Source organism: Takifugu rubripes, chromosome 2 (assembly GCF_901000725.2).
Source record: "Takifugu rubripes chromosome 2, fTakRub1.2, whole genome shotgun sequence".
Taxonomy (NCBI): Eukaryota; Metazoa; Chordata; class Actinopteri; order Tetraodontiformes; family Tetraodontidae; genus Takifugu; species Takifugu rubripes.
The window spans coordinates 8,983,376-8,997,807 of record NC_042286.1 but is presented as its reverse complement, the minus strand read 5'-3'; the positions used below and the strand labels follow the sequence as shown (position 1 = coordinate 8,997,807).

The window sequence follows — 14,432 nt, the reverse complement described above, 5'->3', positions numbered from 1 at the left end:
CATGAAACGACTTACTTCGGGATAGGCCATCACAGCCAACAACCACCCAAAAAGGCGTTGTGCTAATATGGGGAATTACCAAAACCAGACCGAGCATTAAAGCAGTTTGTTTATAGTTGTTGGGATTTGATCGAGGTAAATATCGGGGATATACAGAAAAGTCGATGCAACTACAAATGATCTTCTATCAAGAATCAAATGTGGACATTGACGTCGAGCCGTGCGTAATGAGCAGAGTTGGAAAAAGGTGTTGAGCTGCGTTTTTTTCTCTCTCTCTGCCAGAGACAACTTCGGGTCGGAGTACCGCTCAAGCAAGGCGACGATACGAAGAGAAAATAAATAAAGTTTACGAAGCTCCCCTCCCCATGGTAAATATCTTCGAAGCCTCGTTTTCAACAGTTGCGTCCCGGTATGCTCGACGTGAATTGTCTCCGGGAGATAAAGTGGAGGCGACACAGTGGAGATAGCTTACCCTAGCCTCTGAGGATATGCTACTAATTACAGGGCTGTGGCGAATATTGCTCCTCTTGTTAGGTTAATGGCAAATGTCTGGGCGACACTTCCCTTTTTAATCACCGCAGACAGACGACGCGACCGTCTTCTTCTTTCACGGACACTTTTATCCAAGGTTTCATCCCAACAGCCTGAAGAGCAACAATAGCTCCGCGTTAACACCAGGCTAACAAAGCCATAGCAAACCATTGATTTTTTTTTTAATGTATGCGGGCTATAGATTGCAATGCAATCTAATGGCTTGTTGGGAGTAGAGGCTGCCGGGAGGTTTGGGATCCACCTGTATTTAAACTTTGCGGTCCGACATGTTGCTGTTTATTGTGTCAGTCGGACAGTTGTTGATGGGCTGCGCTATGGCAACGAAATGGCCTGCCACCTATACGATCCTTGCATTATTTGGGTGGTGGATGCTCATTTTCTGCATGCATACAGAGGCCCGTTTTGCAATAGCCAGTCTTTTTCACCATTAGCATCGGCGGATTAATTAGTTTGCCATCCAAATGACTTTCTGTAACGGTGGGTTCATGTGTGTACCGGTACTTGTAGCCACATGCTTGCTGTGATGAGACGGTCGTCTCACTGAAATCCTGTTTACACTCCTGTGCAACGCATTGTTCTGAAAGTGTGTAGGTGTGTTTGTGCTTTCACGTTTGAATTTTGTTTTTTAGTTTAGTCTTTTTTTCCCTGCGTCATGGCTTTTCATTTACCAAGATAAGTATTTGTGTCAGGGCTCCAGGGTCTCAAAATGACATGTAATTATTGGAGTTACATGCTCAGGAGTCCACGTCAGGCATGAAAAGGCCTTGAGCTTGCAAGTGCTTGCAACAGAGAAACTAAATAAGCAGGACTTTGGCCTGAATGCTGTTTTGTCTGACAATTTGAATGTAGACCTTTAAGGACTATTGACAGCTTGATGGGGAAGAAAATAAAACCTGCATTGTTTCCTCTGCTTCTATTCATTCCCTGGTGATTGGCTGCAGTGTTGTGTTTGTGTTATTATTAGGTACATCCATTAAGGTGTTCAGGTAAACCCCCATTTGGTAACATTATTTTTCATAATGTGGGGGGGGGGGGGAACCCAAAGAAAGCAAGGGGGGATTGTGTTCAGCTGACAGAGTGAAATGTCAAATATGCAGCCCGATGGTCCATATTGTTGGTTGACACAGGCTAATCCAGAGGTTGGTCATCATGAGTCATCACTGTGGGCACTTTTGTTCCCCCTATCTGGGGCATTTTGGTGTCTTGTTTTTTCGAGGCTGTTCCCATTCGCGTTGTTTCCTGTTGCTGTACTGGCACAGTCTGCAATCGGTTAAATAGCCCGGTTTGCTGTTGTACTGATTGGCAAAAACACTGCAGGGTTAGGCGCTGTGCAGGCCCGCGCAATATAAATAAAACATGCAGTATAGGATAATGCATTTGAATACTGTGTTGACGGTGTGAATACTCATAGAGATGTTGCAGTTTGCCATTTTAATGTCTTTCTTTTCGCGCTGCCTCCTGAAATTAAAAAGTCAAATTCAGTTTTGACGTTGTTTAAACCACATTATATTTTAAAAGGAAGCGTTGCATACATTTTGAAATGTGAAATTATGCAAATTCAAAGAGAGCTGACCAAGCAAATGAATGCACGCAGCATTATTGCCATATATTACCCTCTACCAATGCTCTCTGGGATGTATCTCGGTGAGCGTTAGTATGTTGCGTTCGCTAAAGCAAGTTGTTTGTGGTGTGATGAAGGGTTCTATGGAACTATGTGTTATTCCCCTCGGTGCTTTCATATACTGAAAGTGTATCATACCATGTAAGGCCTCTTTTGGTTTAGGTTAGTTAATTTGTGCTATAAACAATGCATCATTTTTGCAGTGCATACCAAAAAGTCCACAAGTCTTGTCCAATCTTAGCAAAATGCTCAATAGCTCCAAAGGTCATTAAACAGGTTTTGTGCTAAACAAAACTTGAAAATAATTCATTACAGCTGAGAAGATTAGTGTCACTGTTATTAAGGCTATATTTACTATTATTGTTTCTCAGCCATTTGTGCTTCTTTAAGTCTCATCATCTCATTCTGGCTTTGTTACAGCTCTCCCTTCACGTTTCATTAAGTGATTTGGTTCACACCTTTGCAGGAATGCAGTAAAGTCTCATTGATGTTTCGGTCTCCTGGCAAAAATGGAAATCCTGAAACGCTCGGCTCCCCTTTTTACAGCCCTGATGAGGAAGTCCATGTAAATGATTGATAACGTGCCTTGACTGTCACTTGAATAATACATCAGTCCTGTTTTGTGCCCGGCATTTCAATGCAGTAATGTTCTCGGGGAGTCTGGGTTCTTTGCTTTAAGCTTATGCAGACGGCTAAGGACATCAACGGAGGCGAGGGCAGCAGTTTGAAGCATTGCATGTGTTTCTGGAGACGGAGAGAAAGATAGGTGGGGGCAGGGAGTGCCTCCTGTCACCTCTCATTAGAGGCGTATAGTCCAGCTCAGCCTATGTCTACTACCCCCGCCCCCCCATCTGTGGCACTGCCCTGCTCTACACCACAGAAAATGAGCACACTGTCTGAGTGCAAGCTGTGCTGCTATTCCAAATCATTAAGATTATGGAGAAGCTTCCTATTAAGTGATGTTAGTCAGGTCTGGGAGAGAGAGAGAATGATGCACTGCAGTGGAAGTTTAAATTTGGTTCCCTCATTTGAATGAGTTAAATACGGCAGGCTGACTATCGTTTTGATGTGTTGGTTTGCATTGTTTCATCCTTCCTCTTGTACGCTCCTTTGAGAACTCCACTCCCCCCACTCGCTCTCAGCCCGCACGCCTTCTATTGTCAACAAGCCCTTCTTATCTCAGGGGTTTCCTCCATATTCAAATTCCATTTTTGATTTCATTCTAAATGAATTCCCTGTGATGGTAGCGCTTATTTAAAGCAGTCAAATAAAATGAAAATCAGCCGCCAGTTTTATTGGAGCACTCCAGTGCGACTGCACTCTGAATGTTTGTGTGCGGCGAGAAAAGAAGCAGTGGTTTTCCACTAAACCCATGGGGAGGCTGTAAAGCACCGCTGTACATCAACAGACACAATGATTTATTAGTATGGCAGCTAACAAAAACTACTAGGCTCAAAGAAAATGGATTGCCCATCACGCTCTTTTTTTGTCTTATTTCATGCCGACCGCACACGCAACTGAAGAGTTTTTGGCCAAGACAGAAAATATCACAGTCATAAATCACAATCTGGATATACATTATGGTTGCATCTGAAATAAACGATACAGGCAACAGTTAGTACCATTAATGCAGCGTTTAGCTACAACCTCAGGTCAGCTCTGCTACTTGGCAGTGCTTCATTATAAAGTTGTCAAGGAGGTCATTGGTGGGAATTAGATATGGAAAAACTTTGGTGTATGAACTGTTATAATGAGGTTGAATTATGTGCTATGTCTGCCACGTGTCCACTCCAGCGTCCTGCTGAATATGGCCTGACACACTGGAAATTTCAGTGATTTCGCTGCTCTTTTGTGGTACTTTTGCAACCTCTCCACAATCCTGTGCAGATATTTGGTTGTATTTTGGTGGATAGGAGTCAAAATGTTTGTAGTACTGCTCTAAAGGACAAGTCTGGAGAAAACAGAGTTGGTTATATCCCTTCTAAAACAGTTTTAGGCAGGTCCCACTACAGTATAATTCAATGCTCGGTGGTTTTTAATACACTAAAACCAGTGGCGTCGAGCCAGAACAGCAGATTCCTTGTTTATGTGTGTGATGCTGTTTTTCATGTTCTAAGCTCAGCGCAATGTTGATCAGCAGTATTAAATGAAACATCTGCATCCTCTTACTGTTCTTTCAGTCATCTGTCCTGTCTCTCATTTCAGACATGGCACAGTGGACCCAGGACTCAGAGGAGGGGGATCCATTCCCTGTCCACAGCTAATGACTGAGAGCAGCACATTGTCTGAGCAGAATGACTCGGCAAATGGGGGGACCCCCGAATAGCAAGTGAAGAGAAGAGAGAATGGGTGCCAATGGCTCTAGCTATCCACACTCATGCTCCCCACGCATAGGGGGAAATGCACAGGGACAGCAGACGTTTATTGGTACGTATTTAAAGTTCCTTTCTGAGCTCAAAATGCTAAAACTGCTTCAATCAAACAGTCATGGTTTATCCCGATTTATCCAACCACTTTAGTTTCACTTTCACATTGCCTTTGTCCATTTCTCCTGAATGTGGAAGTATGAGTTAAAGTGAGGACATTTACTGCTGGCACGGACAACTGTTGATTCTCGGCGATTATTTGGGTCACAATGATGGATGCTTAGACAAGGGCAGGCAGAGACCCCCTCCTTGGCAGCGCTTCCTATGACATACAAGAGGTGTCCCCCGCCAAGGATAACTGCTATTTAATGCAATCTGCTGCACCCAAGCAGTCTGAGGCACAGAGAGTCGGCTCCATCGTATTCATCTCGGCTCTGTGATGAATTATTGTTTGGATACAGACAAAATAAAACAAGTTGTCTGTGCCCCCCCCCCTTCACTGTTGAACCAGGTCCAAATGTTTTGTTAAGACAGGTCTGGGCAGCGCGTGTTTTGCTGGGTCAAACCCCAGATTGTGTTTCTTGTACATCCAGAGTCAACTATTATTGGCCCTCGAAGTGGAATTTTATCAGGAAATACCATCAGAATAACCATAACTATATTAAATATGGATTTTAATGCTTTAATCAAGAAAATTTCAAATGTTCCTCGTTTGAAAGAAACTGCTACTAATGAAGCGAGCGTGTATTTTTTTCCATTTCAGGCACATCATCCTATGCTCAGCAGGGGTATGGCTGGGAGTCCAAGTTATACAGCCTGGAGCACAGCCACGAGAGGCCCACAGACAGGAAGAAGAAGAGCCTTGGTTTGGCGACGCTCAAACGGAGGTTTATAAAAAGGAGGAAGTCTAGTCGCTCAGCTGATCATGCACGACAGATGCGGGAGCTTTTGGCAGGGTGGGAGGTTCGGGACACCAAAGCCCTCGTAGAGGAATATGAGGGCACAGCAGCCCTCAAGGAGCTGAGCTTCCAGGCCAGTCTGGCACGTCCTGAGGCTCCCAGCTTACAGAGGGATCTGGCTGCTCTCTACCAGCATAAGTACTGCACTGACGTGGACCTCATCTTCCAAGGTACTTGCTTCCCAGCTCACCGGGCAATCCTCGCTGCTCGTTGCCCCTTTTTCAAGACTCTGCTGACGTCATCCCCTGGCTATGGAGCCGAGGTGCTCATGGATATCGAGACAGCCGGCATCGATGTACCCATGTTTTCCGCCTTACTTCACTACTTGTACACTGGGGAGTTTGGAGTGGGTGGCACGGAGGATACCAGACTGCAAAACATGGATGTCCTGGTGCAGCTCAGCGAGGAGTTCGGTACCCCCAACTCCCTAGAGGCTGATATGAAGGGCTTATTTGACTACATGTGTTATTACGACGCTCTGCTCAGCTTCTCCTCAGACGCGGAGATGATAGAAAGCTGTAACGAGCGGGGGGCCGTTGCAGCGGCTCCCCCGGGGGGCTCCGGAGACAACGGCTGTCCAGGGACCCCAGATGAGGACATCCGGGCTCACAAAGCAATCCTCTCGGCGCGTTCTCCTTTCTTTAGGAACCTTTTGCAACGGCGCATCCGCACAGGAGAGGAAATGACAGAGCGAACATTGCAGACTCCTACCCGCATAGTTCTAGATGAGTCTATCATCCCACGGAAATACGTGCAGGTTATACTTCACTGCATGTACACAGACGTCGTGGAGCTTGGGCTGGTGCTGCGTGGCAGCCCCTCTGCAGGCAGCCTCGGGGAGGTGCAAGCCCTGGTATCCGGGGGCCGGGAAGCCAGCACACGCACCGAGGAGGCAATGGAGCTGTACCACATAGCGCTGTTCTTGGAATTTAGCATGTTGGCTCAAGGTAGGTCGTAATCCTTTTATATTTACTTAAGTACACAAATCAATGCCGCTATGGGTGTTTTAAAACTTTCCATGAACGATTGCCACGGCTGCACTGCCCATCGGCAGTTACTCGCCAAATATTTCCATAGTTCAGCCAAGAAGAATTGTGGTTTTAGTTTGAACTGCAGAATATTTTTACGTTGTTGTCATGGTGATTGTCCTATAAGTAGTCGCATGGCCTAATGCAAATTATTGAAGAAATGTATTTAGATTTTCCAATTTGTAGATTTAAGCCATGATTTGGAACTTAACCATCACCCAAAATACCACTCCTGCTCCACCTCCTCGACATGTTTTTGTAAATATATGTATAAATATATGTCTATAAAATTACATCTATACGTTCTTTCTTTGTTTAATTTCAAAACCTTTTTTTAGTATTTGTTTTCACAGTGTCCTTTCTTGTATAATCATAGAATGAAGATAATATTCGCTATGTCTGCTCTTTCTAGCCCTCAGTACTGTTTTTTATAAGCATTTGCTTCAAATATCAACATTAATTTGACAGTCCAGTCGTGATTACATTACTGCGTCTTGAAGATTCAATATGGGTTGGATTTCCTCCTTGCTTCCTGAATTTAAAGTGTATTGATGCCAGACCACATCCATCCATGCATTCATACTATTTGACATTCTTTGCATTGCTCTTCTGAGTTCCTCCCCAAGTCCACATTCTACGCTCTGTTAGCATGTGATTGAGTCGACCAGGGACGATCGGCAGACCGTGATGGATGAGCTGCGGTTCCTCTCAACAGATTGTTAAATGTCTGTGTTAAATGATTTGTCTGCGTCTCAAGGGGCAGATCTTAAACCGTTTGTCTGCAGCTTTCTGCTGTGCTCGGTTCACCACTGACCTGCCCTCTTGGATGAGACACTATGGTCATATCCCCCATACTGCCCTTTGAATTGAAGCATCACTCTAAGGGTCACTCCCAACAGCTTAAGCTGACAAGCAGGGAAATATCATCTCCACACACCATCACCTCCTCATCCCTCCCATCCCCCTCTCAACAAGCCCCTACTTAAGGGTATTTTTATCCCCTGTCCTCCCTCTCCCGCTGCGTGTTGCATCACTCTAATCACTTCCTATGAAACCACAATGTGGAACAATCCGGAGAAACTGTTGAGTTTGACCTCCTGTCAGTTTCCGTTATTTTAAAATTTCATGTTGCTCTTTTGCATCCGTGTTTGATTATTTAAATCTGACAAAGTGTTAAGTCGAATTTGATCCGAAAATCAATCCCACCGCTGGAAAATTCAGTGATTGAGGCAAGAGAGAGGATTATGTGAGTCTCTGATCTATTTTCTTGATCCACCCTTATTAATGGGTTGTCATTATTGGACCTTTTTTCCTCTCTAATATCCCTGTCGACATTCCAAACGGGACATAACAGCAACTGTAACTGCTGACTGAATACTCTCCATTGCTGGTTCAGTTCACCCACTTTCCAAAACACTGACAGATGCCACCAGTGGCATATGTTTGCAGTGGAAAAGCAACCACCATTACCAAAAGAGCTGAGCTGGGTTGAGTTCAGCATGTAAAGTGGAATTTTTAGATGGGGGTTGCACCACCAAGATAATGCAAGTCAGGAGCATTTTCTCATGAAAGTGTTTTACCGTACACTACCTCACATTTCCATTATTTTCCTGCTGCTCACATTGCTTAGAAGGGCCCTTGAAAATTATTGGGCTCTGTATCTTGATGTGTAATTTAGTAAATAAGGCAAAAACGGTGCGTGGCTTTTTAAATTGGTGGGTTTGGGGCCAAAAAAGGGGGCGCTTGACTCTACTTGCTTAGACAAGGGTTTCCCAAGGGGCCCAGCAATGATCTCATGAGATATTATCTCCAAAGATTCCCATTTTGTAACAAACATCACTGATTTTGACATATGCAAACAAGCGTGTATTTACAAAGTCATGTCAGCACACATCCATAAGCTGCTGTATGTCTTCACCACAATTAGGAGGAATCAGTTTGAGACTGAATCACACCAAGGTATCAAAGGCATTTCTGTGGGTTGATGTGTTACAGAGTTAAATCACTGCCCGCTGTTCTGGTATGTGCTGCGCTTTAGAAAACACAGCAAGGAGGACTCCCTGGGTCACTGAATATAAATCAAAAGTACTGATGGCGTGGCTTTGACGGCAGGATTACAGTGCCTCTGCTATACTTACAATCATTCATTAGTCCTTATGCAACAATGGGCCTGTTTTAATCTTTCTCTGATGATAACGCATGACCCTAGTGTTAACATTTGTGCATCTAAGCTCGATGTCATGTCAATGGGAGACCTTCTTGTCTGTCCTATGGCCATCCCAGGTTGTGAGGACATCGTTGTGGAAAGCCTGTCTCTCAATTCTCTCGTCCCCATCCTGAAGTGGAGTTCTCAGCCGTATGGCTCCAAGTGGGTCCACAGGCAGGCCATGCACTTCCTCTGCGAGGAGTTCAGCCAGGTCGTTTCATCGGATGTTCTCTACGAGCTTGGCAAGGAGCATCTTCTCAGTGCAATTCAGTCAGACTACCTACAGGTACGAAAACGTCGCCTCTCAGTTTCTGGTGCTTTCTCGTAACACAGAGATGCACTTTTCTGCTGTAAACATTCTTTGGGTTCTGTCTTGATTTGTTGGTAATTACTTTTTGAAGCTATAGGTGACACCAATACTGCTGATGCAGTTACAGTCACACACAAACACGCACTGACAGCATCTGTGGTTTCGCGAGCAAAATAAACACCGTCCCCTCGAGGGAAATGCCTACAAAGTGAGAACCTAATCAAAGCTCTGCTGTCATCTTGACTAATGCTGCTCTGGTATCAGAATAGGGGGCTAAAGTGGAGTGTTGTTACAGTGTATGTTGCACATACCTGAGATTTGCCAAAGATCTGGGCTTTACTGGCGTACCACATGCTCACTTCTCCTCATTTAACAGCCTCCATGTTTAGTTCTCAACCATATGTAATGTTGTTCTAATTATACTTTTTCCATGCTTCCCCTTTTCCCCACCTTACTCTCTCTCATTCACAGGCGAGTGAACAGGACATTCTCAAGTATGTTGTTAAGTGGGGCGAGCAGCAGCTTATTAAAAGGATGGCAGACAGGGGTAAGCTAATACAATCTATAATTACCCTTTGAGCCAACCTAACGGCACTGATGAAAATTACCCATTTATTGGCCCTTCAAAATACTTTAAATTACCTGAATCTTTGGGAACTGGCCTCAGAGAACCCCTTTCCTATTCACTGTATAGCAGACTCTACAGACAACATGGTATCGACCAAGCATTTGCTCCTTTAATGCACCCTCAATTTTGTGACAATACTATTAAAAGCAGTTATATTCCGTGTTAGGCAACTGATGTTTACGTGATGGAAGCTGTTGTCCTTTTTTACCCAGAGCCCAATCTGCTGAGTGGCACAGCCCACAGTGTAAACAAGAGAGGTGTGAAAAGAAGAGACTTGGATGTGGAAGAGCTGAAAGAAATCCTGTCTCCCCTGCTGCCGTTTGTCAGAACGGAGCACATCTTACCTACCAACAGCGACGTCCTCTCCGATGCGGTCAGTGCTCTTTGTCCGTACGTTTTCTGCTGTGCATGATTACAGTCACAGCTGTCATCAAATTGGCATTGATTTGTATTCTGTTTGTTCCCAGCTTAAAAGAGGTTTGATAAGCACCCCCCCTTTAGACATGCTGCCCACTGCCGAAGGAGGGAAAGCCAATTCTTGGCTGAGACAGAAGAATGCCGGCATCTATGTGCGACCACGTCTTTTCTCACCTTATGTGGAAGAGGCAAAGGTATGGCTTTAACATCTGCACCTGGTTTTTAACATAAGAAATTAGATGTGCTTTAAAAAAAAGATCATAATGATCAAAAAGTGGCTGATGCTGCATTTAAGGAAGCATAACTACAGAAGATAATTGCTGAAAGTGCTGTATAATAGCATTTATAGCCACAGCTGGTCAAGGAAAATGCAAATGTTTCTTTCTGAGGTGGTGAGATTGTCCCATAAAACTGATTTCACTGCATATTGAGCCAATTGAGTGGTCTATTAAATTCATATTGCTAATGTCATATCATTTCTGAGAGAGCAGAGACATCTAATCTCAGAGAATATAGTAAATAAAAGAGGCAGGAAATGGTCTTTAATAAATGAAGTGTCAATCTAGTGGAACTCATTTACTTGCATAATAATAAATCATGCCCCAGCTCTTCACAGACTTGCTGTACCTCCTCTTCTCACTCTGTCCTCAGTCTGTCCTTGATGAAATGATGGTGGAGCAGACAGACCTCGTGCGCTTGCGAATGGTCCGCATGTCCAACGTCCCAGACACGCTCTACATGGTGAACAATGCTGTGCCCCAGTGCTGTCATATGATTAGCCACCAACAGATGGCGTGCAACCTGCCCAGCGCTCCGTCGGTTGTGGCCAATGAGATTCCAGGTTAGATCTGGAAGGAGAAACCGAAAGAAACCTCTTAGCATGAGCAGTCGTAGTACCCTCAAATGGTGCTCTTCTAATCTTGATCGCTCATCTTTCAGTACCTCCACTGTCGGTGGTAAAGGAAATGATCCGGAGGCTGCAGGAAATCCGGCATACAGAGCAGGTCCAAAGAGCTTATCTCCTCAACTGTGGTGAAGGAGCCACTGTGGGCTACGAGCTGCAGCTGCGAGTGCTGAGGGAGTTTGGTCTGGCAGATGCAGCGACTGAATTACTGCAGGTTAGCAGAAGAGGGGATCGTGTATTATTAAAATATTGAAATGTGGGTTTTGTTGCCATAATCAACACTGGTATTATTATTATGTTTTTATAGAACCCATATAAATTCTTCCCCGATGAACGGTTTGGAGACGAGAGTCCGATCATGGCTCTGCGCCAGGTGGGTCGATGCCGCGTAAACAGCAGCCCAGCCATGGATAGCATGTTCACAGAGCCGGAAGGAGTAGCGGGCTTCCACCCTCCCCTGCCTCCACCCCCTCCCCCGTACCACCCGCCTGCCACACCCAGCCACGCTCAGCTCAAGGGTGCCTGGCGTCCTCGCGTGCCCATGCCAACCCCCACCCGTTCCTTCTCCTACCCCTGCAACCGCACCCTGTCCCAGCGCCACGCCGCCACTAAGCACGGCGGCTCCGAATACTCGTCTGTGCCCAGGCCCCAGCCCCCCGACTGCACCAACCCTCAGGCTATGGGCCGAGCTTTGCTCTCTGACCAGCAGGCGGTGAGTTACTTCCAAGTGTCTCGGTGCTCCATTTTGTTTTTCCCAGGGAAGACTTCCTGGTTTGTACCTGGGAGTGATTACAGCTTGCGTTCCATTTAACCTCACCTACTGCTCTATGTCTCCAGCAGATGAGCATGGAGCCTGTTGTGAGGGAGTTCATGCCCGACATTGCACTGGGGGTCTCGGTTATGTCCTTGAGGGAGCAGCATATGGCAGAGATTGAGAGGGATGGTCCTCACAGCCCAATGGGCCCCTCAAGTCACCATCTACCCCACGGTTCTTGCCACTCAGTCCGGCTCAGCCATGCCCATGGGCCAGGCCACGGCCACTCATGCAAGAGACACGCTCCTGAACCCAAGCTGGAGGCACAAGCCGAGTTCCCCGATCTGTATGATTTTTCCTGCCGACCTGCAACGCCGACCTCCACTCACCCCCTGCCCTCCTTTGCAGGACCGGACCTCTACAGTCACAGCTGCAACCCCTCCGGTTCTTATCCACCACCGTACCTTTCTGACTCTCAGTCCCAGGCTGTCCTCCAGGGACGGGCCGGCCCGGACGCTCTCCGCCTGGATGTCCTCAGCATGACATCTCAGAGGCACGACGGCGTCCTCGCCAGCCCATCTGGGGCCCAGCCTAGGTTGGGGCACGTTCAAAGGGGGCGGTCCAACGAGACAGATCTGACCCACGGTTTAGGGCATTTACGCTCACCTAGTGGGAACGCGGACAGCTACGAGGAGAGGCACACTGGATCAAGAGATGCTCCAGAAGAGATGGTGATCGGCGACTCCTTAGGAGTGGCGCCCCACCAGCAGCCACACAGGAACAGCGTCAGCGACGAGGTGGTCAGAGACCGCAGGTCTCCCAGCAAACTGGACTACCCTTATAAGAAATCTGCACTTTAGCCCCAGTTAAGGACCAGGGGTTGGGTTAAGAAAAAGGGAAGGTGTGATGAGTGACTGTCCATCACAGGAGATCACAAAGCACTAAACGCGCGCCTGTGTACGTGCGCAAGTGTGTTCGAGAGGAACAGGAAAAAGGAGCGATCTGTGGTTGCTATTTATAGAATCTGTCCTTTCGTCCTACCTCTGTCACTCTGTGCAATCCATCACACACCCAAAGTATGGAAAGCATGAGCGCTGCCGGTGGCTTGTGGGTGTTTATTATTGATCTCCGTAAGTCTGATTGGTCCTGCTGATTAAGAGGATGACTCAGGCTTTGCTGAGATGGTTGGATTGTAAAAAGTCAAGCTCTATGCTTTCCGTGAGTAGGTCACAAAACTAGATGTAGCCCTTTTTATGAACTGATGGAAAAACAAACACTATATCCACTATGCTCTGTTTGTGTCTTGATTATCGTCAGCATAAAAGATGTCAAAATAAGAGCAGCGATTTACACAAGCAAATAAAGGAAATCTGGGACAAGCAATTGTGATAAACTCCTATGTAAATCCATCTGGCTATATTCTTTTCCTCTTGCCTTGTATTTCCATCTCTTGTAGCATGCCTATAGCAACCAGCCAGACCAGCTTTCCCCTCCTGGCTCTGCAGTGCTGACTATTGAGGGATACAAAGCAGGAAATTGATCTGACAGGAAGTGGGTCAGCGGAGCTCATCTCATCATTCTGCTGATAATTGTGTCGGGTTTTAACTGTCGCGGTCTGTCTGCATGGGAGGAGGTGCTCTGTGGAGTTACAGCCGAGCACACCGGCGCCGTGGCAACCGCCGCGTGGTGATCAAATGCTGCACGTTTGTAGGTTTCCTCAGCTAAAACGGGAGCGCGTGCGCGTGTGAGGGTGACGTGGATTCTCACGGACGTGTAGACAATCTCAGTACTGTACACTTCCATTCCTGGTCAGGTCTGTTTGTACATATCAGAGTGGTCGGAAGCTCGAGCTCCCGCTTGTTTTGTTTAATCCAGCGACATCGATTAATCAAATCTGAAGCCTTAAATAGCGGTTTGATTATTTTTTTTGTTGCCCTAATTTAATTTCATATGATGTCATGTCAGAAACCCTTTTAAGGGCTTCTGCTCACGATGGGTTCACGCACTTTCATTTTCTCTTCCTGGCATAGATTTCACTGAACCCAACATCTGGCCTGAATCGGACGCCGCCTGACAAACGGCGGCCCCGCAAAGCCAGCGTTCATACTGAGCTGCAGCGCCGCGTTAATGCCAGAGCCAACAGCTGGAATACTGCACTGAGAGTCACCTGTATGTCAGCTGGAGGAGGAGGGAACACGTGTATTTCAAACAAAACCAGGTTGAAGTCGGCGTTTGCCGGATTTCCGTGGAAATTGTATATAGTGAATTGAGTTCCATGCAGTCCGATGGATTTCTGAGTTTACTGTCCTGTTAGTGTTGTCGAGGGGTTGTGTTGTTATTGTCGTGGACAACACCCGTCTGGGTCCTGAACGCTCACCAAGAATGTGTGTGTGACCCAAAGATTGTGTCACAGAATATGCTTTGTCTTAGAACTGACATGTTTGTGTCGTGAACCCCAGTTTGTACACCCCCCACCCTCCCCGTCTTTCCTCCCGAAGCAACGGGAACGTGTCGATCCGAAGGACACTCGGCTCAGCAATGATGAAATTGCCACGCATAAAGATGATTATTTCCATTCGTTACTTCACCGGGGGGAAAAAAAATGCAAAGCTCCTGATTCTCCCTCATGTTCGTGTCAGGTAGTTGTTTAATTTTCCAGGACAGCGTTCCATTAAATTAAATTCCTT

At 46.2% G+C, this 14,432-nt stretch overlaps 1 protein-coding gene across 2 annotated transcripts; it reads left to right on the top strand.

Annotated features, from left to right (window-relative positions):
- Positions 1 to 13,128, top strand: btbd7 (BTB (POZ) domain containing 7). 2 transcript variants are annotated; one of them, XM_011617346.2, is made up of 12 exons: positions 1 to 135; positions 283 to 368; positions 4,379 to 4,600; positions 5,303 to 6,445; positions 8,810 to 9,018; positions 9,514 to 9,589; positions 9,883 to 10,043; positions 10,138 to 10,281; positions 10,739 to 10,928; positions 11,027 to 11,205; positions 11,299 to 11,703; positions 11,832 to 13,128. In XM_011617346.2, the coding sequence occupies exons 3-12, from the start codon at positions 4,519 to 4,521 to the stop codon at positions 12,603 to 12,605; spliced, it is 3,363 nt and encodes a 1,120-aa protein (XP_011615648.1). In that variant the 5' UTR covers positions 1 to 135; positions 283 to 368; positions 4,379 to 4,518; the 3' UTR covers positions 12,606 to 13,128. The 2 variants fall into 2 exon arrangements, with proteins under 2 accessions (XP_011615648.1, XP_011615643.1); XM_011617341.2 differs by having other exon boundaries at positions 11,829 to 13,128.
- Positions 13,129 to 14,432: the final 1,304 nt, after the last annotated feature.